Source organism: Procambarus clarkii, chromosome 15 (genome assembly GCF_040958095.1).
Source record: "Procambarus clarkii isolate CNS0578487 chromosome 15, FALCON_Pclarkii_2.0, whole genome shotgun sequence".
Classification (NCBI taxonomy): domain Eukaryota; kingdom Metazoa; phylum Arthropoda; class Malacostraca; order Decapoda; family Cambaridae; genus Procambarus; species Procambarus clarkii.
The window spans coordinates 13,754,062-13,778,063 of NC_091164.1; the positions used below are offsets into that span (position 1 = coordinate 13,754,062).

General features: G+C 43.6%; 2 protein-coding genes across 2 annotated transcripts; one reads left to right on the forward strand and one right to left on the reverse strand.

Annotated features, from left to right (window-relative positions):
• The first annotated feature begins 6,015 nt into the window (after positions 1 to 6,015).
• LOC123759167 (loricrin-like) lies at positions 6,016 to 6,381 on the forward strand. Its single transcript, XM_045744042.2, has one exon. The coding sequence runs from the start codon at positions 6,016 to 6,018 to the stop codon at positions 6,379 to 6,381; it is 366 nt and encodes a 121-aa protein (XP_045599998.2).
• Positions 6,382 to 18,798: 12,417 nt separating this feature from the next.
• On the reverse strand, positions 18,799 to 19,251 carry LOC138364954 (craniofacial development protein 2-like). The gene has a single exon (XM_069325038.1). The coding sequence runs from the start codon at positions 19,249 to 19,251 to the stop codon at positions 18,799 to 18,801; it is 453 nt and encodes a 150-aa protein (XP_069181139.1).
• Positions 19,252 to 24,002: the final 4,751 nt, after the last annotated feature.

Sequence of the window (24,002 nt, forward strand, 5' to 3'; positions counted from 1 at the left end):
ACAACCAAACCATCGCCAGAGAAATCCTAGTAAGCAACACAGAAATCATCGATAGATACAGCGATAGCAGGGGGCTTGACGTTTGCGAGGCACTACACATCAAGAAGTCAACACCAGCAATCAACGGCCAATTAATGCACAACTATATTCTACCCACCTCAAGACTCCGCTCCAATATAGAAGCATCAAGAAATATGGACCAATAGGCTTTCTACAAACACTTCTATTCAATACCCATTGTTTCGTGTTCTGTCTTGTGTTGATGAAATTAATACCCTATTAATGCCACCTCTTGTTCTGTCCTGTGTTGATGAAATTAATACCCTATTAATGCCACCTCACCCCATCCACCTCACTCAAATGTAGATATAAAATCGGAGATGCGTAAGTTCTATTCAGTTATATATATATATATATATATATATATATATATATATATATATATATATATATATATATATATATATATACATATATATATATATATATATATATATATATATATATATATATATATATATATATATATATATATATATATATATATATATATATATATATATATATATAGGAGTTTATTGCCTCAGCAATTTTTGCACAATTCTCTTCAGATATTTATCCTCGTATTTGGCCGAGGGTGGGAAAGGATATTGCTTTTCTCTGTCTAGTGTAAAATATATATATATATATATATATATATATATATATATATATATATATATATATATATATATATATATATATATATATATATATATATAAGGGGTACCACCTCTGGTGCAAATGTAGGGACCCATAGCCTCGGAGAAGAAAATAAAGAGTACTCAGAGAAGACCTTGTGGATCCTCACTGAACACTTTGATATTTTCTTCTCCTACCACCCCTATTCTTTTGTTAAGTGTGTATATTTATCTAACTTTATTTGAAAATGTCATTACACAAAAAAAGTTACAATATTGATTACATACAGGGTACAAGGCTGCTTGTCACAAGTTGAATAGCTCCTCCAGCTCCTCAGATGGCGGGCAGGAACCATGGATGCAGTGAGCATTTCCTCTCTGGATTGCCACACTAAGGCGCTGAAAAAGAAAACTGGCAGCTCTGGGGTCTCTAGTTGTTTCGATTAGCTTAGACCCCAACTCCTTTAAAAAGCTAGCAGCACTTTTACCCCAGGCACCAAGTGTCTCTGAGGCAATGGGGACAAAATTGTAGTGGTGCTCAAGGTCTCTGTATTTACGTGACTTGGCCGCTTCCCGGTGATTGGCAGCTCCTCCTGCTTGTGTAGCACTGAAGTCAACATAGGTACTGGCCAAAGTTGAAACGCAAGTGTAGTCCCACACCAACTGTCTACCATTCTTCCAGGGGTTCACCGTAATTCCGTCTGGGCGACCGACAGGCTCATCAGAGTTGCGGGACATTAGGTAACGGGGCTCTCTCTCTGCTGGACAACCGGCTGTGGTAAGGCTCCTCTTAATAATGTCATTAACCTCGCCGTGTCTTGCATGCCATCCTCCCGTCCTTTGGCAAAGAAGGCCATGCCGTCCGTATCCGTCGGCCTCTGCCTCACCGCAAATACACCTGTATTCGGTGTGGATTGGGGCAGCTAGGCGGAGAGCCACGGCAATTCGGAGGGCCTGCGGTGTGAGACGGGTGCCGGTTGCTGACATTGGGGTTGCTAATAGGAAATCACCTGCATGGGGAGCTGCTACAGCTCTAAGTCGGGCAGTGTCATGTGGTGTCGTCGCAGCTTCTAGCAAAGTTGCAGCTTCTTGGTCGGCAATGGGGCGATCCCAGCTGGATTGCTTATGGGCTTCAGAAGGCGGTGGTTGGGGTGCTGGTCCTGCGAGAGAGACCCATTTGGTTGTGCAGTCTGTGAAGCTGGGATCATGCACCCCTGCCTGTTGAACTAGGTGCTCAGGTAGGATTTCCTTCACCAGGTTGTCAGACCCCACTGAAGAGGACAGGAATGCTGGTACAGCAATTTGTGTTGCTGTGCGCACGCCAAGGCCCCCGAGTCTGACAGGAAGGGAGGCCTGTTTCCACTGTGAGTTGCTGAGGGAAAGATTGAGGGCTTTTTCTAGTGTTGATTTCAGCAAGCTGTCATACTCTTCTAATTTAATATTGTTGAAAGATGGCGAACATCTTAGAAAGTAGGTCAGCCTGGGAAGGGACAAGCATCTGGTGATGAGGTAAAGTGCATCATGAGCATCGATGTCTTCAATCCTCTCGTTCATCCTCTTCAGGTCAGTGATCTTCTTACCAAGGACCCCGTCGATGGCATTCCTTCCAAGAGGAGCACCTAGGAGTGTGCTGTCCTCAGGGTTGGTTGTATGAATGTCAGGCAAAACAACCTTTATTTGCTCTATTATGTGCTGGTTGGTGGAGGTTATTTCGCACTTGGAAGGGTTCAGGGTAAGGCCTAGGCTTGCTCCTTGCTCCTGGATTATTCTTATGTCGTCCAAGAGTGAGGCTGGGGAGCCGGCTAGAGTACCATCATCCAAAAACCAAATGTTGAGCTCACTGGACAGGTTATCGGTGACTTCCTTGATAACTAGGCAGAACAGAAAAGGAGCAAGGGGGTCACCTTGTTGGACACCTTCTTGTGATTCAATTTCATGTTCCCCAAAAAGCAGAGTTAGATTCTTGCTGTAGCATGAGTTTACAAACTGGTAGAGGGAAGGAAAAAGGCGATGAACTGCACTGAGTACTGCATCCCTTCTAACCAGATTGAAAGCATTTTTGAAGTCCAGCTTTATCAGGGCTTTTTCATTCGTAATGTTGGCAATGTAGGCTCTAGCTGCATGAGCCGCTGCCTCACACCCTTGGGTAATGCCAAACCCAAGCTGTTTTGGCTTCAGCATGTCGGCTGCTGCCTGACTAACTGCTCTAGCAACAGCCTTAGCGACGAGACGCCGGAGTGAATTGCCGACAGCTATCGGTCTGATTCCTCCATCTTTTTTCCTCAGGGCACAGAGGGTAGCGCCAAAAAAGAGAGGCCGTATGGTCTCTGGTATGTTGCCAGCTAGACATGTGTTGGCGAATCTAGTTAGTTCCACCAGGAGGCCCTGTGCAATGTCTCCCAGTGCAGGGTTGAGCATTTGTTTGATGTGATTGGGTCGTAGTCCTGTGAACCCACCTGCTGATCCTGGTGGGAAGGATAAAGCTGCTTTGTGCACCATGGATTCGAGCACACACAGGGTATATATATATATATACTAACTACCAAATACTAACCCCTAGTACTATTAAACAAATTTATTGTGCTAGGAAATAAAATTTACTAACCCTACTAACAAGTAGCGTAGTCCAACTTAATTCTCACTAACATTAATGCTGCTGTTAATTCAGCTGTCCAGTTTCAATGAGAATTAACTATTTATGTAAACCGAATTAAACCCAGTGTAACCTTGTTAGATTTACTTGGTAATTTAGATTGCAAATTGATTTAATTAAATTTAGCAAAAAATAATATATCCATTTATCGGTAGAATTTTCCACAGCTGCGGTCAGATGATCGAGTTAGATAAAAGTCACGAACTGAATTTCACCTATGTATACATGTATTTTTATCTAACTCCACGTTATTATGGAGTAGAGTTATTATGGAGTGCGTTAGTATGATGTTAGATAATGTCGGAAAGGCTTTAATCAGATCGTAAACCAGAATAAAATAACATGATTTATATGCCGAGCACAGCACATTTATATGCACAGTGAGGGATCCAGGAGGCTCGCGCGTCGCCTACACACTTCCTGGAGACTTGGCGAGAGAGAAGCCATTTTGATCTGTGTTCTGAAGGTGAACCTTTTCTTCGTCTGTTATTCAGATCATCCGAGCATTATTGGGTCCCAGACTTTGCAGACTACTTCATCCATCATTGTGGACACCTCGTCCGGTTGGCTAAGTACCCGATGTCACATTTTATAGCCATAGATTTGTGTGCTAGGGTATCCTATCGTTAAGCAGCGAGATGATCAAAAACCACCAATAAGTGTTTCCCTCTCATCAGTCAATTTCCTTTCCAATGTGTATTTGTAGAAATATTTGTGTATATAGAAATTACATACTATTAATTTCACAGAGTAGAGTTTGTCTACGAAGGGGATCACCTCTTCCAGTGAATCACGTGTCTGCCAAGTCAACACTATCAAACAGGATTAAACTGGTTATGGGAAGCTGTCTGGCGCATGCTACCTGAACTGCTTAACAGCTAAAACTTTGTTTCTAGTTATAACATTGTAGTAGTGTATTAACTCTATGATTAGAATTTATTAATGAAATTTATTATCAAATGATTTAACATTTATAGGCAATAGGTATTCTCAGCATTATTGATTCTACCCCCAAAAGATGTGCAGGGAAAATAATCCAAATTATCATTTAGAAGTTTTTACAGTCCACTTCTCTAACATTTTAGATCAATCATTTACTTTATTATTGAGGTAAATAAAATTATTGCCAGACTTGTGACTTTATTGATCAAATAATTACAGTACAGTTACATCCTGCAATAACACAAGCCATATAATATACAGTTTAAGCACTGTCTATTCACAATAACAATAAGCAAACTGCACATGAGTAAAGCTAGGACAAATAGAAATTAAGCTAGAAGTTAACATTCCACCAACCTGTACACAAACACGACATAGCTGAACTGACGACCCAAACAAAAACAGTCAAGCGAGCATCCATCTGGTACAATAATAGCTCCACTCCCGATACAATATATATAACACTTTTACTACATTCACCCCGTCTAGCATTTAAGTAACATAGTCCCAAAGATGTGTAGAGACACTGCGCGTCCTTCCAAATCGTCGAAGGGACTCCTGCAAAGTTGAAGACTGGGGTTTCAGTCGGTTCCTGCATGCCATCTTCTCGAGGGAGTGTTACTTCAGAGAAAGGTTCCCAATTAGGTGGTTTGGGACGAAGTAGTTCAGGATGAGGTGGTTCAGGATGAGGCGGGTTGGGGTTTACCCCCAGCTTTCCCAATCATTGGGTGTTGCTGTTCAATGTTGAGATTGGAGTCCAAACTCTCTCAGCCATCTGTAGCCATGGGTGCGAGGTGTCTTAATGATACATTAGTAATCCTGTCATCTGGGAACTTGATATGAGCTTATTCCAGATTCACGTGTACGACCTCAACCTCATCAACTAGAGGATAATTTTTGCTTTGCCGCACCTGACATTTTAGAAGGACAGGGTCTTTGCAAACAAGCCACGTAGATTATATGCCGAGAGTTTTCCCACACATTATGTAGGGTAAATGTAACTCTGTGTATATATGTATTTATGTCCGAAGGTTAGATTAGCATTTTAAAAGCACTACAATCACCTTCTGTGGTTGATTGTTCAATAAATCCCTGGACTATATGTTTAACAGATCTCTCACCCTGTCCAGGGAGGATAGTATAAAATGTATATTTGGTGGTTAGCATTGTAAATGCGTGGCCACGTCTGTGGTACAAAATAATCCTTCTTCTCCTTTGCCTCCCTCTCCTTCTCCTTCTCCTCCTCTTCCTTCGTCAGCAGGAATATCTCTTCGTTTATAATAATGTATGGTGATCAATGCAGTAATAAGCAATATGTTTCAATGTGGTTCCAGGAGGAGAAGCCTCGTGGAATAGATCTTATGGAAGAGATACAGGTAACTTGTAATTAGATACATAAAAGCTACTCTACTTTATGCAATGTTAATTTGATTAACACAAAGTTAGGGTAAGTTAGGTTGCAGTTGCTAGGTTAGGTGAGGAACCTAAACAGAACGAAAGGATTTGAGAAGGTGAAGGAAGGGTGGGGGGGAGTGTGAGGGGGAGAGTAGTAGGAGATGAAGGAGGGGAGTGTGATAGTGAGACGTGTGGTGGAGCAGGTGGAAGGGGAAGTGGAGCATGGTGGAGTGCTGGAAGGTGGAGGGGGATCGTGCATGAGGAAGGAGCTTGAGGAGGGGGAAAGGAGATGAGAAAAGTGGAGGAGGTAGTGGTGGCATGACAAGTGGAGGAGGTAGTGGCGGCATGACATGTGGAGGAGGTAGTGGTGGCATGACAAGTGGAGGAGGTAGTGGTGGCATGACAAGTGGAGGAGGTAGTGGTGGCATGACATGTGGAGGAGGTAGTGGTGGCATGACATGTGGAGGAGGTAGTGGTGGCATGACAAGTGGAGGAGGTAGTGGTGGCATGACATGTGGAGGAGGTAGTGGTGGCATGACATGTGGAGGAGGTAGTGGTGGCATGACATGTGGAGGAGGTAGTGGTGGCATGACAAGTGGAGGAGGTAGTGGCGGCATGACAAGTGGAGGAGGTAGTGGTGGCATGACAAGTGGAGGAGGTAGTGGTGGCATGACATGTGGAGGAGCAAGGTGGAAGAAGAAGTGGTGGTGAGAGGAAGAAGACTGGGGAGTGGGGAAGAAAGAAGTGAGATGGAGGTGGGTAAGGGAGGGAAGAGGGGAGTGAATGGGGGAAGGGTGCTTTAGAAGAGGTCTAAAAGGGACATAGGGGGGGGGGGGAGAGGTTTGAGAGGTGATATGGTAGGGCTGGATGATATTGGGTGGAGGAGAGTAATGGGTGTCGGAGGGGACATGGGTGGAGGGAAGTGGGTGTTGGAGGGTAGTGGGTGGAGGAGGGGAAGGGGGTGGTGGAGTGGACACGGGTGGAGAGTTGTGGGTGGTGGAGTGGACACAGTTGGAGGGCAACATGCCTCAGCAACCTTCCCCATCCCTTTGTCCTCCCCACCATTCTCCATCCCCCCATCCCCTCGTCCCCACCGTCTCAAACTCCCCCGTTCCCCTTCTCCTTCCCCACCATTACCCCCCTCCCTGGTCCCCTTGTTCTCCCCACTTTCCCCACTCCCTCATCCGATGCATTCCCAAATGGTCTGTTGTTCCCATCAGAAAATTGGAAATATCAAGCAATCTGATGTTCCCATCAGTGAAATATAAGAAAAACAGTTAAAATATTAAATGAATATATGAAAAAATAAAAATATAAACTATAATCACAAAATGAACGGTATGGTAAACAACACAGCTCAATTCCAATGCAATTCAGACAAAATAATTAAATCAAAATTAAAATAAATCAAAATCTATGAAAATTAAATTTATCAATGCAATCAGAAACATTGAAATGGAATTGTAACGTATTTAGTACAGCATGTGTGTTCCTCTTACATGCAAAAGATGGTGTTGTTTTTCAAGAAAAGTTTTACCTGTCACAGGTGTAGCATCTATACTTATACTTACGAAATAAACGGTATGGTAAACATCACAGCTCAATTCCAACAAAATGTCACACAAAATAATTAAATAAAAAATAAAATGAATCGAAATCTATTATAATACATTTATCAATGCAATCGGAAACATTGAATTTGAATCATAACATATTTAGTATACCGTGTGTTGCTCTTATGTGCAACAGATGGTGCAGTTTCTTAAAAAATAATGTTTTTTACGTATCACAGGTGTGGCATCTGTTCTTATACTTACGAAATGAATGGTATAGTAAAAGCATGTGCGTATTTGAATGGACCGTTGTTAAAATTTCAAAGCAATCAGTGAAGAACTTTCAGAGATGAGCGATTTTGAATAAACGAACATTTACATTTTTATTTATATACATGTGTATACTAGCTGTATCCGACCACGCATTGCTGTGGCTCCGAAACGCATGTGCGTTGCTGAGCCACAGCAACCTTCCCCTGTCTCCCAGTCCTCCTCACCATTCCCCCTTCCCTCGTCCCCCCAACCATTCCTCACTTCCCCGTTCCCTCGTCCTCCTAACCATTCTCCCCACTCCACCATCCTCTCGTCCACCCCATCATCTCCCACTAACCCGTCCCCTCGTCCTCCCAACCATTCCCCCCTCTTTCCCCATCTCATTGTCCTCCCCAACATCCCTCACTCCCCTGACCCCTTTTACTCTCCACTATTCTCCATTCCTCTGTCCCCTCGTCCCCACCATCCCCAACTCCACTGTCCTCTAGTCCTTCCCACCATTACCTCCTCTGTCCTCTCGTCACCCACGCCATCCCCCACTCTCTTCCTCTCGTCACCTCCACCATCCCCCACTCTTTTCCTCTCTTCTTCCCCACTCTCTCATCTGATGTATTTCCAAATGATCTGATGTTCCCATCAGAAAATGGGGAACATCAAATGATCTGATGTTCCCATCACTGAAATATATAAGAACAGTTAAAAAACGAAATGAAAAACAATGAAATAATAAACAAAATTAAATATACTCACAAAATAAACTCTATGGTAACACCACAGATCAATTCCAACCCAATGTCACACAAAATAATTAAATCAAAATGAAAATTAATTGAAATCTATGAAAATTAAATTTTTCAATGAAATCAGAAACATTGAAACGGAATCGTAACATATTTAGTATAGAGTGTGTTGCTCTTACGTGCAATAGATGGTACTGTTTTTCAGAAAAAAATATGTTTTCACCTGTCTCAGGTATGGCATCTATAATTATATTCACGTAATGAAAAGTATTATACACAACGCAGCTCAATTCCAATGCAATGTCACACAAAAAAAAATCGATGTCTATGAAAATTTCATTTGTCAATGAAATCGGAAACACTGAAATGGAATCATAACTTATTTAGTATAGTGTGTGTTGCTATTACGTGCAACAGATGGTGCTGTTTAAAAAAAATATATATTTTTATCTGTCACAGGTGTGGCATCTATACAGTAGGTATATAAAAACATGTGCGTATTTCATTGGAAAGTTGTGTCAAAATTTCAAAGCAATCGTGTGAAGAACTTTTGGAGATTACAGCATGTGTTGCTCTTACGTCCAACAAATGGCGCTGTTTAAAAAAAAAAAAACATGCTCTTCCTGTCACAGGTGAGACATGTATATAGAAGATATATAAAAACACATACCAATCCGAGTGCAACATTGTGTCAAATTTTCAATGCCATCAGTAAAGAGGTTTTGTAGATTTCCCTCACATGAAAAACACAGTTTTTTTTTTAGCATGTTTTTTCACGTCACACACGTGACATCTACATAATATATATATAAAAACCCGCTCGGATGGGAATGGAAAGTTTTGTGAAAATTCCAAAGCAATCAGTGAAGAACTTTCGGAGATTAGTAATTTTGAACAAATGAACATTTACATTTTTATTTATACAGATGTGTATACTAGCTTTATCCGACCACGCGTTGCTGTGGCTCTGAAACGTATGTACGTTGCTGAGCCGCAACAACCTTCCCCTGTCTCCTACTCCTCCTCACTATTCCCCCCTCTCTCGTCCCACCGTCCCCCCAACCATTCTTCGCTTCCCCGTCCCCTCGTCCTTCTAACCATTCCCCCACTCCACCATCCTCTCGTCCACCCTATCATCTTCCACCAACCCGTTCCCTCGTCCTCCTAACCATTCCCACGTCCCCAGTCACCTCGTCCTCCCCAACATCTCCCCCACTCCCCTGTCCCCTTGTCCTCCCCACTAATCTCCATTCCCCTGTCCCCTCGTCCTTACCATCCCCAACTCCCCCGTCCCCTAGTCCTTCCCACTATTACCCCCTCCTCTGCCCCCTCGTTCTCCCCACCATCCCCCACTCCCTTCCTCTCTTCCTCCCCACGATTCCCCCTACCTCATATGATGCATTCCCAAATGTTCTGATGTTCCCCTCAGAAAATTAGGAACATCAAATGATATGATATTCCCATCACTGAACTATATAAGAAAAACAGTTAAAAAAACAAGATGAAAAAAAGAAAAAATCCAAAAATTAACTAAACTCATGGAATGAACGATATGGTAAACAACTCAGATCAATTCCAAAGCAATGTCACACAAATTAATTAAATTAAAATGAAAATAAATTGAAATCCATGAAAAATAAATTTTTCAATGATATCAGAAACATTGAAAATGGAATCATATTATATTTTGTGTAGCGTGTGTTGCTCATATGTGCAACAGCACTATATACATATAAATGGCGCTGTTTAAAAAAATGTTTTTACCTATCACAGGTGTGCCATCTATAATTACATTCATGAAATGAACAATATGGTTAACAATACAGCTCAATTCCAACGCAATGTCACACAAAGAAATTAAATCAAAATGAAAATAAATCAAAATCTTTGAAAATTCAATTTTCAATGAAATCAGAAACATTGAAATGGAATCGTTTTATATTTAGTATAGCGTGTGTTGCTCTTATGAGCATCAGATGGTGCTGTTTTGCAAAAAAGCATGTTTCTTACCTGGCACAGGTGTGGCATCTATAATTATAGTCACAAAATTAAAAGAATGGTAAAGAACGCAGCTCAATTCCAACTCAATGTCACACACACAAATAAAATCTCAATCAAAATAAATCAAAATCTATGGAAATTCCATTTCTTAATGCAATCAAAAACATTGAAATAGTATCATAACATATTTAGTATAGCGTGTGTTGCCCTTACGCGCAACAGATGACGCTGTTTCTTAAAAAAAGAATGTTTTTACCTGTCACAGGTGTGGCATCTATACTTATACTTAAGAAAGGAACGGTATGGTAAAGAACACAGCTTAATTCCAATGCAATATCACACTCAATAATTAAATCGAAAGGAAAATAAATGGAATTCTATGAAAATTAAATTTATCAAAGCAATCAGAATCATTGAAATGGATCATAACATATTTAGTATAGTGTGTATTGCTATTAGTGCAACAGATAGACAGAAACTAGACGCCTCCACTGTAAGATAACTAGTGGGAAAATGCAAGTTATGAAATCTAACACGTGAACAAAACAAATTATTAAGAGTTCGACACGTGGTAGCAACACTGGCCGTCCATACTGCCCCTCCGGGCCTGTCTCAAGTTGGTAAACATCCACGATCAACACCCACGGCCAGCACCCACAGTCAACTTCCCCACCGGTCAACACCCCACCTTGTAAGACCTGGTAAGACCATCACCACAGAACAGAAGTGTTCAAAAAATGGCTTTGATAAAAACGTGCATAGAATGCAATATGAAGGTAAATTACCAACAGAGCTTTCAATGCCAACTCTGTTCAGCAGCCATACACACAAAATGTGCCAACATGATTAACAATTCAAGGAGAAATGGTCCCAGTGACCACTCTGTGTACTGGCTCTGCAAAAAGGATGATGTAACTTTTTTGAAGATGATGGAAATCCTGGATAAAACTCCCGCCGAAAACAGAGTTACTAATTAATGCCTGCATAGCAATTTCTAATGTCTTCAAACAAACTGTACATGACACCAAGGTACAACCAGATGTGGCACAGAGCTCGGTGGCAGCGACGCCTGAGCAGGGCGCGGAGTCGGGGATGCCTGAGCAGGGCGCGGAGTCGGGGATGCCTGAGCAGGGCGTGGAGTCGGGGATGCCTGAGCAGGGCGCGGAGTCGAGGACGCCTGAGCAGGGCGCGGAGTCGGGGACGCCTGAGCAGGGCGCGGAGTCGGGGATGCCTGAGCAAGGCACAGAGTCTGGGACGCCTGAACAGAGGGCGGAGTCAGGAACCCCTGAGCGGAGCACGGAGTCGGGGAACCCTGAGCAGAGGGCGGTGTCAACGGCGCCGGAGCAGAGTGCGGTGTCACAGACCCCGGAGCAGAGCACAGTGTCGGGGACGCCGCAGCAGAGTGCGGTCCCTGGCAATAGGAAACAAACAAAACAAGGCCCCAAAATCTGCTGGTATTACAAATGGGCTACCTGTAAGCATGGGGAATCGGGAAGAACAAATGGAACATGTAAATACGATCACCCTAGAAAGTGCAGAAACCTCCTCAATACAGGTAAATGTACCAAAAGCTGTGAATTCTTTCACCCAGAAATTTGCAAGAACTCTTTGGACAGGAAAGAGTGCTTCAATGCTGAATGTCCAGCTTTTCATATAAGAGGTACCAGGCAAATAAAACCGACAGACTACCACTATGAAAACAGCCACTACTCCATCGACCGGGATAACTTTTAGCAAGAGGAGGAGGAGAAGAATGGCTAAAAATGACCAGACTCTACCACCAACTCGGTCAAATGCTAGAGAGGACGCAAACACAGTGGCCTCCTTACCAGAGCCTCTGATATTAACACCAAGTAAAACATCCAGCACTTCCACTAACACGATAACATCATTTATATTTGCCAACATCCAGGGTATAAAAACACGCAAATCCAACAAAGTTCACTTTACAGATGGTCTCCTTCATGAGGCAAATGCAGTCTTTGCAGCCCTAACGGAAACTCACACAAAGGACTACCTTGATGGTGAAATATGGATCTCAGAGTACAATCTTTTCAGATGTGATAGGAAACACCGGCTTCAGGGTGGGGTCAGCCTCTACATCAAAGACACACTCATCTGTACTGAGCTGCTAAACACCTCAAATGATATGGTGGAAGTGCTGATAGTCAAAATAGAGATCCTAAATGTAGTTGTTGTCCTTGTATATAAGTCACCAGAGGCAAACCCTCAGCAGTTTAAAGACCAACTAATTAAAATAGAACACTGCTTGAAAAACCTCACAAATCCAGCTCCGAACATCATCCTGCTTGGGGACTTCAACCTACGGCATCTGAAATGGAAGCACCTGGCTAATACAGTAATATCAGAAAGAATACCAGGAAGTAGCCTAAATGAACAGGCACATGCAAATGACCTGCTACGGATGTGCGATAGGTTTGCCTTAAACCAGCAAATAGTAGAGCCAACTAGGAAGGAGAACACGCTGGACCTCATTTTCACTAATAATGATGAATTGATCGGGAACATAATGATTACATATACCTGTTACTCAGATCACAACTTAATTGAAGTTCTGACAACCATGGGGAATGGACTTTCAAAACCAGTCCAGATTCCCTGTGGAGGAGATTTCAGCAAATTCAACTTCAATAATAAACAGATAAACTGGGAGCAAATAAACCAGGACTTCACAGAAATAAACGGGGAAGAACAGCTAGAAAATGCAAACCTGAACCAGTGCCTGGAAAAAATAAGCTCAGTAGCACTAGAAATATGTTCAAACCGCATACCCCTAAGAAAAAAGAGAAAGAGATGCAGATTGGAACGGGAACGTCGTTCTCTATATAGGCAAAGAAAACGAATCGCGGAACAACTTGAGAGTCGCACCCTATCTCAAGAACGGCGAAGAAGGTTAGATAGAGAAATAGAAACAATTGAACTCAAGCTACAAGAATCATACAAAACCCAGGAGAGGCAAAGAGAGCAAAAGGCCATCAGTGAAATAGAGAGAAATCCGAAATATTTTTTCTCCTATGCAAAATCAAGATCAAAAACCACATCTAGTATCGGGCCCCTGCGAAAGGGAGATGGAACTTTCACCGATGACAACAAAGAAATGAGCGAGTTACTGAGGAAGCAGTACGACTCTGTTTTCAGCGAGCCATTAAACGCACTAAAGATTGATAACCCAAATGAATTTTTCATTGATATGATACCAACATCAAATCATATATCAGACGTCGCCCTAACCCCACTAGATTTTGAAGAAGCCATAAACAGTATGCCTATGCACTCTGCACCAGGCCCGGATTCTTGGAACTCCATATTCATCAAGAACTGTAAAAAAACACTATCGCAGGCCCTTCACATTCTGTGGAGACAAAGCCTAGATACTGGCGTTATCCCTGACATACTAAAAACAGCAGAGATAGCACCACTCCATAAAGGAGGAAATAAGGCAGAGGCAAAAATTACAGACTGATAGCACTAACATCGCACATCATAAAAAATTTTGAGAGAGTACTAAGAAGTAAGATCACAAAATACATGGAATCACAGCATCTCCATAACCCCGGACAACATGGTTTCAGAACAGGGCGCTCTTGCCTGTTGCAGTTGCTGAACCACTATGATATGGCATTAGATGCTATGGAAGACAAACAAAACGCTGATGTAATTTACACAGATTTCGAAAAAGCTTTTGATAAATATGACCATGGTGTTATTGCACATAAAATGCGTTCAAAAGGAATTACCGGGAAAATAGGCAGATGGATCTACAATTTCCTGACTAACAAAACCCAATGTGTAATAGTCAACAAAATAAAATCCAGCCCATCAACTGTGAAGAGCTCAGTCCCCCAGGATACTGTGCTTGCTCCAGTACTTTTTCTCATCCTCATATCGGACATAGACAAGAACACAACCTATAGCACTGAATCATCGTTTGCAGATGACACTAGGATTTTCATGAGAGTTGGCAACATAGGGGACACGGCAAACCTCTAATCAGATGTGGATCAGGTCTTTCTATGGGCTACAGAAAAAATATGGTGTTTAACGAGGATAAGTTCCAGCTCATGCGCTACGGAAAAATTTAAAATATAAAAACGGAAACCACGTACAAAACTCAGGCAAATCATAACATAGAACGAAAAGGCAATGCAAAGGATCTGGGTGTACTCATGTCGGAAGACCTTACCTTTAAAGAACACAATAAAGTAGCCGTCACAACTGCAAGAAAAATGACAGGTTGGATAACAAGAACTTTTCACACTAGAGATGCTATACCGATGATGATACTTTTCAAAACGCTTGTGCTCTCTAGAGTGGAGTACTGCTGCACAATGACAGACACTTTCAAAGCTGTAGAAATTGCTGACTTGGAGAGCGTGCGAGATCCTTTACTGCTAGAATCCACTCAGTAAAACATCTAAATTACTGGGACCGACTAAAGAGCCTAAATCTGTACTCCCTTGAGCGCAGGCGGGAGAGATACATAATAATTTACACGTGGAAAATAATTGAGGGGCTGGTCCTGCACACAGAAATAACATCACATGAGACCAGAAGACATGGCAGGATGTGCAGAATACCCCCCGTTGAAAAGCAGAGGTGCAACAGGTACTCTGAGAGAGAACTCTATCAACATCAGAGGCTCGAGACTGTTCAACACGCTTCCACTACACATAAGGGGCATAACTGGCCGACCCCTCACAGTGTTCAAGAGAGAACTGGATAAGCACCTCCAAAGGATACCTGATCAACCAGGCTGTGACTCGTACGTCAGGCTGCAAGCAGCCGCGTCTAACAGCCTGGTTGATCAGTCCAGCAACCGCGTCTAACAGCCTGGTTGATCAGTCCAGCAACCGCGTCTAACAGCCTGGTTGATCAGTCCAGCAACCAGGAGGCTTGGTCGACGACCGGGCCGCGGGGACGCTAAGCCCCGGAAGCACCTCAAGGTAACCTCAAGGTAAGGTAACCAGATGGCGCTGTTGCTCATAGAAAGCATGATTTTAACTGTCACAGGTGTGGTATCTATATGGTAGGTGTATAATAACACTCGTATTTGAATGGAACGTTGTGTCAAAATTGTCAATGCAATTGGTTAAGAACTTTCGAAGAATACAGCGTGTGTTGCTCTTACGTCCAACAGATTGCTCTGTTAAAAAATATGATTTTTCCTGTCAGAGGTGGGGCTTGTATATAGTAGGTATACAAAGACCCGCGCTTATTAGAAAGAAATGTTGTGTCGAAGTTTCAAAGCAATCGGTAAATCGGTTTCGAAGATTTCCCTCACAAGGAAAACACAATTTTTCAAAAAGCATGTTTTTCCCAGTGTGACATCTGTATAGTATGTCACGCCGAAGTGGGTGCGTCTGACAGTGGTCTAGACCTCCTCTGAAGTCTATTTTCCTCCGTCTGCCTCTTCAGTTTATACTCAAATTGCTGGAGTCCTTTCTGCACAGTGCATCTCCAGGGAGATCTGTTCGCAGCTGCTGCCTCCTAAGTGTTGATGTCGATGTTCACCTGCTTGAGGTCGCGTTTACAGGCGTCTTTGAAACACAGCCTTCTGGTGGATCTCCTTCCTGATGCCAGTTCTCCATACAAGAGGTCCTTCGGTATGCGGCTATCAAACATGCGTATGACATGTGCCAGCCATCGCATGTGTCTCTGCTTCAGGAGAGTGAACATTGAAGGGACTCCTGTCCTCTCGAGTACTGTGTTGTTGGTGACGTGGTCTTTCCATGTGATATCAAGGATGCGTCTCAGGTTCCGCATGTGAAAGGTATTGAGCAGCCTCTCTTGGTGAGAGTGCAGGGTCCAGGATTCCGAGCCATAGAGAAGTGTACTCACCACACATGCCATGTAGACTTGTGCTTTGGTGTGCACTGTCAGTTTGGCACTTTCCCTAACGTGCTTTGTGAGCCTGGCCAGTGTTGTTGCGGTCTTCCCGATACGCCTGTTAAGCTCAGTGTCCAGGGAAAGGATGTCTGAGATTATGGAGGCCAGGTACACAAACTCGTGAACTGCCTCCAGCACATATTCTGCTATATTTGTACAGGGTAGCTCATTGACGTCTTGTCCTATTACCTGTGTTTTCTTCAGGCTGATTGTCAGGCTGAATGCGGAACAGGCCGCGGAAAAAGCGGTTGAGTTGCTGCTGCAGGCTTTCTGCTGTGTGTGTGTGGTGATTGCTGCGTCGTCGGCGAAGAGGAACTCCCTGAGGATTCGCATCAGTACCTTCGTCTTTGCTCGGAGTCTGGATAGATTATAGAGCTTTCCATAAGATCTTGTACGGAGATAGATGCCCTCTGTGATTGTTCCAAAGGCATGCTTGACGAGGATTGCGAAGAAGATGCCGAACGGGGTTGGAGCCAGAACGCGCCCCTGTTTAACACCACTGTTGATGTTGAATGGTTCTGAAGTTGAGCCGTCGTACACGACTGTTCCCTTCATGTTCTTGTGGAACGATTGTATCATGCTGAGTAGGGTGGATGGGCAGCCAATTTTGGCCAATATCTTGAAGAGTCCGTCCCTGCTCACGAGGTCGAAGGCCTTTGTAAGGTCAATGAAGGCGATGTACAAGACTTTTCTCTGCTCCCGGCACTTTTCTTGAAGCTGTCTCAGGAAGAACACCATGTCAGTGGTCAGCCTCTCTGCTCGAAAACCGCACTGTGACTCAAGGTAAACTCTTTCAGCAAGAATCTAAAAGCCTATCCAAGACGACCCTGGCGAAGAGTTTGCCGACGACGCTGAGGAGAGATGCCACGATAGGTTGTCACCTTTATTTTTGTAGAGTGATGATGTTTGCATCTCTCATGTCTTGTGGCATCGAATCCTACCTCCAGCACTGACACAGAAGTTCATGAAGCTCAGTTTTAAGTGATCCACGAGCGTACTTGTGAACTTCAGGCGGAATTCCATCGTCTCCTGGGGCCTTCCCTGAGGAAAGTAAGTCCAGTGCTTTCTCAAGTTCTTCCACAGTCGGTTCAAGGTCAAGCTCTTCCATGATGGGCAGGGACTCGATTGCATCCAAGGCTTCTATGCTGACACAGTTCTCTATTGAGAAGAGTTCGGAGTAATGTTCCAACCAGCAATTCATCTGTTGATCACGGTCTTTAATGATCTCTTCAGTGGCTGACTTAAGAGGAGCCATCTTGTTTTGTGTATGGCCTTTTGCCTGTTTGATCCCTTCATACATGCCTCTTATGTTGCTGACAGTGGCCGCAGTCTGGATGCTGGAACAGAGTCGGAGGCAGTAATCGTTAGCACAGCGCCTCGCAGTTTTTTTAACTCTACTGCGGGCAGTACGGAGGGCGTGTAGGTTCCTTTCTGAGGGCAGGTTCTTGGACGATGAGAAAGCTCGTCTCTTTTTCCTCTATGAGGGGTAACAGTTCCTCTGCACTAGCCTTGAACCAATCTGCTGACTTGTTCTTCCTCTTACCGAAGATGGACATGGCAGTGTTGAAAATAGTACCCCTGAGATGTGACCACCTCTTACTTGCGCTATCGTAGTGGGGTACAGGAAGGGCATTTACCAGCGCAGCAGTGAATTCCTCCACCTTCCTGAGGTTATCTTGAGATGATTTTGGGACTATTTAGTGTCCCCGCGGCCCGGTCCTCGACCAGGCCTCCACCCCCAGGAAGCATCCCGTGACAGCTGACTAACACCCAGGTACCTATTTTACTGCTAGGTAACAGGGGCATAGGGTGAAAGAAACTCTGCCCAATGTTTCTCGCCGGCGCCTGGGATCGAACCCAGGACCACAGGATCACAAGTCCAGCGTGCTGTCCGCTCGGCCGACCGGCTCCCTACCTACATTCTTGGACTACCTAATTCACTTTTGAGGCAATTAAATGTTTCATTTGTTTTAGAAACTCAGTTTCGCTTATTTAGTAGGATTTTCTTGCCCTTATCCTCTTACATTGAGTACCGGGTACAAGATTTCCTGCGATCTTGATTTATTAATCATTTACCATCTTGAAATTAACATTAATTGTTAACGATTCCACAGGATAGGTACCAGTTGCCACGTTGTCCTGTTTCTGACATTCACCATATCACAACAGTATATTCGTTGTACCTTTATTTGCTAATTTCACCATGTTTCGTCTCCAAGCTTTCCGTGCAGATCCAGCAGGCCTTGGATCCTTGGATAAACAAGACCCACGACCTTGTTAAGGTCGTGGGTCTTGTTTACGTTAATGCGTGGCCTTTCCCTCTTTCTTTGCTCTGTGGATTTTGCGGGGCTGAAACTTTACTCTGCAAACGACGAGAGGGTGGTCGGTGTCACAATCTGCGTTCTGGAAGCTGCTGGTCAGTTTGACGTTTCTCAGATTGCGACGCCCCATAAGCACCAGGTCGAGTTGGTGCCAATGCTTAGACCTGGGATGTCTCCAGAAAACCTTATACTGGGCTTGGTGTCGAAGAAGGAACTGGTGATGTAGAGATCATGACGACAGCAGAACTCCAGGAGGCGCTGCCCACTCTCATTCATCTTCCCAAATCTAAACTGGCCCAGGCAGGAAGGACAAGAGCTGTGATCAGAACCAACTCAACCAACTCTTGCATTAAAGTCTCCTAGAAGGAAAACTGGCGCTTGTTGAGGTATACCTCTGAGAGTTAGGCAGAGGTCATCATAAAACTCATCCTTCGCTTCCATAGAGGAGGTCAGTGTTGGTGCATAGGCGTTGATGAAGCTGACCATTCCTGCTGCTGTATGAAGCTGAAGTTTGATGATCCTTCCAGAACCCTCCGTGGGTGGCACTATAGACCCTAACAACCTGTTCCTTATGGCAAAGCCAACGCCATGCTCCCTTACCTGTTCTGGTGGTTTGCCCTGCCAGAAGAAGGTAAAGTCCTTCTCCCGCATGCTGTCGGTCGTGGGCAGACGTGTCTTCTGCAGGGCGACTATGTCAATCTGAAGCCTGTATAGTTCCTTATTGATTACAGCTGTCTTGCGGGCGTCGTTCACTTCCAGTAGATCTGCTGAGAGACCTGGTGTCATGGTCCTTACATTCCATGTGCCCAGTTTGAGAGCTGGGTGGCTCTGTTTGTTTTCTTTTGCCTAGTGCATGGTTGACGATCCGCTTATTGGATTGTGGCCTAAGTCCCACGCACCCAGTGGAGCAGGCGGAGTGTGGCAGGACAACACCTTATTGGCTGGAGGCTGCTCAGTTTGAGGCGGGCGGTAGCTGTCTTATGAAACCGGATGATTTCTCCTACCAACAGTAGCAACCCTTGGCGCCTCACTCTACGCCAATTGAGTGGTAGGCTTATCACCAGTAACTGTCGCTTCCCTTTTTGAGCCATCGCCTAGGCCATGCTGGAGTGTCCTCTCCAGAGCACAGCTCTGGGCAGTAATTATAGAGAACCGGTTGTTGCCCATGCAGCTTATCCACCCTCTCCACGCCACCAATGTGATCCAAAGGAAGGGCAGGCACCGATATGCTTAGAACCAGTGTTGTCGCAGGAGAAGCCAGAATGTAGCTGTAAACAGCTGCAAACTGTCTTAGGGACTCCGATATATATATATATATATATATATATATATATATATATGCGAACAAGCCTGAATGGTCCCCAGGACTATATGCGAATGAAAAGTCACTTCTGGGGTGTTCGAGTCACTTCTGGGGTGTGAGTTTTCATTCATATATATATATATATATATATATATATATATATATATATATATATATATATATATATATATATATATATATATATATATATATATATATATATATATATATATATATATATATATATATATGCGAACAAGCCTGAATGGTCCCCAGGACTATATGCGAATGAAAACTCACACCCCAGAAGTGACTCGAACCCATACTCCCAGAAGCAACGCAACTGGTAACTACAGGGCGCCTTAATCCGCTTGACCATCACGGCCGTCAAAAGGAAGTGATAGCCGAGGCTATTTGAGCCACTTCCCCGACGGCAACTCGGATGGTAATCTTGGGCATAGCATTTCACCAAATCACCTCATTCTTTGGGGTTGTGTTCCTCACGTGTGCCCCAAAGAATGAGGTGATTTGGTGAAATGCTATGCCCAAGATTACCATCCGAGTTGCCGTCGGGGAAGTGGCTCAAATAGCCTCGGCTATCACTTCCTTTTGACGGCCGTGATGGTCAAGCGGATTAAGGCGCCCTGTAGTTACCAGTTGCGTTGCTTCTGGGAGTATGGGTTCGAGTCACTTCTGGGGTGTGAGTTTTCATTCATATATATATATATATATATATATATATATATATATATATGCGAACAAGCCTGAATGGTCCCCAGGACAATATGCAACTGAAAACTCACACCCCAGAAGTGACTCGAACCCATACTCCCAGAAGCAACGCAACTGGTATGTACAAGACGCCTTAATCCACTTGACCATCACGACCGGACATAATGAGGTGATAGCCGAGGCTATTTGAACCACCCCACCGCCGGCACTCGGATAGTAATCTTGGGCATAGCATTTTACCAAATCACCTCATTCTTTGGGGCACACGTGCATGGGTTCGAGTCACTTCTGGGGTGTGAGTTTTCAGTTGCATATTGTCCTGGGCACCATTCAGGCTTGTTCGCATTTGTGTTCCTCACGTGTGCCCCAAAGAATGAGGTGATTTGGTAAAATGCTATGCCCAAGATTACTATCCGAGTGCCGGCGGTGGGGTGGTTCAAATAGCCTCGGCTATCACCTCATTATGACCGGTCGTGATGGTCAAGTGGATTAAGGCGTCTTGTACATACCAGTTGCGTTGCTTCTGGGAGTATGGGTTCGAGTCACTTCTGGGGTGTGAGTTTTCAGTTATATATATATATACATATATATGTATCTGCTTTGATACAGATCACCAAAGAAAGTAATTTGAATATTAGCAGTGGTCTATATAACTTAGATCCATTTCTAATAGATCAGCTAAAGGGCGATTTAAGTAGAATCATTGAAAAACATTTGTCTCACTAATTTATTGTATATATTTACTTCTTTATGTTATAATTACCTATATATTATGCTTGTATGTCTGCTGTATCAGATGGGCCATTGTGCTACATCGGATGTGCCAATTGGGTGCATCAGATGGGCCAATGGGCCTTCTGCGTTGTCCAAGTATTGTACCTCACCTTACTTCACCACTCCTTCCTGCCTATTTATACCCATCACTCGATCTGTAAAATGACCTTCTGAAGATGTATTTAATATACGAAAGTACTTAAGGAAATTTCCTGTTTCATTTTTCCTCCGTGGTCTGACATTGTCATACATATATATATATATATATATATATATATATATATATATATATATATATATATATATATATATATATATATTATTAAATATGACTGAAAAAGTAAGATTAATTATTCTAACACGAATTTTCTCAATCTTTCGTACATTTCGTTTCACTGTTGGAGGTAAATCAAAAATCAATTCTCCAAAATTCATTTTTATTTCTAGTCTGACGCGACACGAGCGCCTTTCGTAAAACTTATTACATTTTCAAAGACTTTAGTTCACAAATACACAACTGAATAGAACTTACGCATCTCCGATATTATATCTACATTTGAGTGAGGTGGAAGGGGTGATGTGGCATTAACACAAGACAGAACAAGATGTGGTATTAATAGGGTATTAATTTCATCAACACAAGACAGAACAAGAGTATTAATAGGGTATTAATTTCATCAACACAAGACAGAACACGAAACAATGGATATTGAATAGAAGTGTTTGTAGAAAGCCTATTGGTCCATATTTCTTGATGCTTCTATATTGGAGCGGAGTCTTGAGGTGGGTAGAATATAGTTGTGCAATAATTGGCTGTTGATTGCTGGTGTTGACTTCTTGATGTGTAGTGCCTCGCAAACGTCAAGCCGCCTGCTATCGCTGTATCTATCGATGATTTCTGTGTTGTTTACTAGGATTTCTCTGGCGATGGTTTGGTTGTGGGAAGAGATTATATGTTCCTTAATGGAGCCCTGTTGCTTATGCATCGTTAAACGCCTAGAAAGAGATGTTGTTGTCTTGCCTATATACTGGGTTTTTTGGAGCTTACAGTTCCCAAGTGGGCATTTGAAGGCATAGACGACGTTAGTCTCTTTTAAAGCGTTCTGTTTTGTGTCTGGAGAGTTTCTCATGAGTAGGCTGGCCGTTTTTCTGGTTTTATAGTAAATCGTCAGTTGTATCCTCTGTTTTTTGTCTGTAGGGATAACGTTTCTATTAACAATATCTTTCAGGACCCTTTCCTCCGTTTTATGAGCTGTGGAAAAGAAGTTCCTGTAAAATAGTCTAGTAGGGGGTATAGGTGTTGTGTTAGTTGTCTCTTCAGAGGTTGCATGGCTTTTCACTTTCCTTCTTATGTCTTCGACGAAACCATTGGAGAAGCCGTTATTGACTAGGACCTGCCTTACCCTACAGAGTTCTTCGTCGACTTGCTTCCATTCTGAGCTGTGGCTGAGAGCACGGTCGACATATGCGTTAACAACACTCCTCTTGTACCTGTCTGGGCAGTCGCTGTTGGCATTTAGGCACATTCCTATGTTTGTTTCCTTAGTGTAGACTGCAGTGTGGAAACCTCCGCCCTTTTCCATGACTGTTACGTCTAGAAAGGGCAGCTTCCCATCCTTTTCCATCTCGTAAGTGAAACGCAGCACGGAACTCTGCTCAAATGCCTCCCTCAGCTCCTGCAGATGTCTGACATCAGGTACCTGTGTAAAAATGTCGTCAACATACCTGCAGTATATGGCCGGTTTCAAGTTCATGTCGACTAAGACTTTTTGCTCGATGGTACCCATGTAGAAGTTTGCAAACAGGACACCTAGGGGAGAACCCATGGCGACCCCATCTACTTGCTTATACATGTGCCCATCCGGGCTCAAGAAGGGTGCCTCTTTAGTACAAGCTTGGAGTAGTTTCCTCAGAATATTTTCTGGTATGTCAAGAGGAGTACAGGCTGGATCACGATACACTCTGTCGGCTATCATTCCGATTGTCTCGTCCACAGGTACGTTGGTAAACAGCGATTCTACATCCAACGAGGCTCTTATCCCTGTGGCCTGTGTGCCCCGCAGTAAGTCAACAAATTCCTTTGGAGACTTCAGGCTGAAGGCGCAAGGAACATAAGGAGTCAGCAGGCCGTTGAGTCGCTTCGCCAGTCTGTACGTGGGTGTGGGTATCTGGCTAATGATTGGCCGAAGTGGGTTTCCAGGCTTGTGCGTCTTGACATTTCCATACGCATATCCAGGTTTATATTCCCCAATGATCTTTGGCAGGTGGAGTACGGATTTCTTGGCGCTCACAGTTTCGATCAGTTTGTTGACCTTTGCTTTTAATTCGGCTGTAGCGGGTTAAGGCGTACCTGTTATGCCAGTTGCTGGAAGGCTTCTGTGCTGGCTAGGGTTCGAGTCTCCTGGTGGGAAAGTGTTCTAAAGTTGTATACTTCACTCTCGTGTTTAGGAGAGTTGTGCCTTAAGCATATACACTGTGTCTTCCCATATTAACAGGGACTTGATGAAATAAACGTATAAATGACCCCTCACTTGCTCTAGTGCTCTTGGGAGGTGGTGATCTTTGGGGTATATAAATACTCCGAAATTACCATCTCTTTTAAGGGTCTGAGCAGGTGGTGGAGCGGGTTAAGGCGTACCTGTTATGCCAGTTGCTAGAAGGCTTCTGTGCTGGCTAGGGTTCGAGTCTCCTGGTGGGAAAGTGTTCTAAAGTTGTATACTTCACTCTC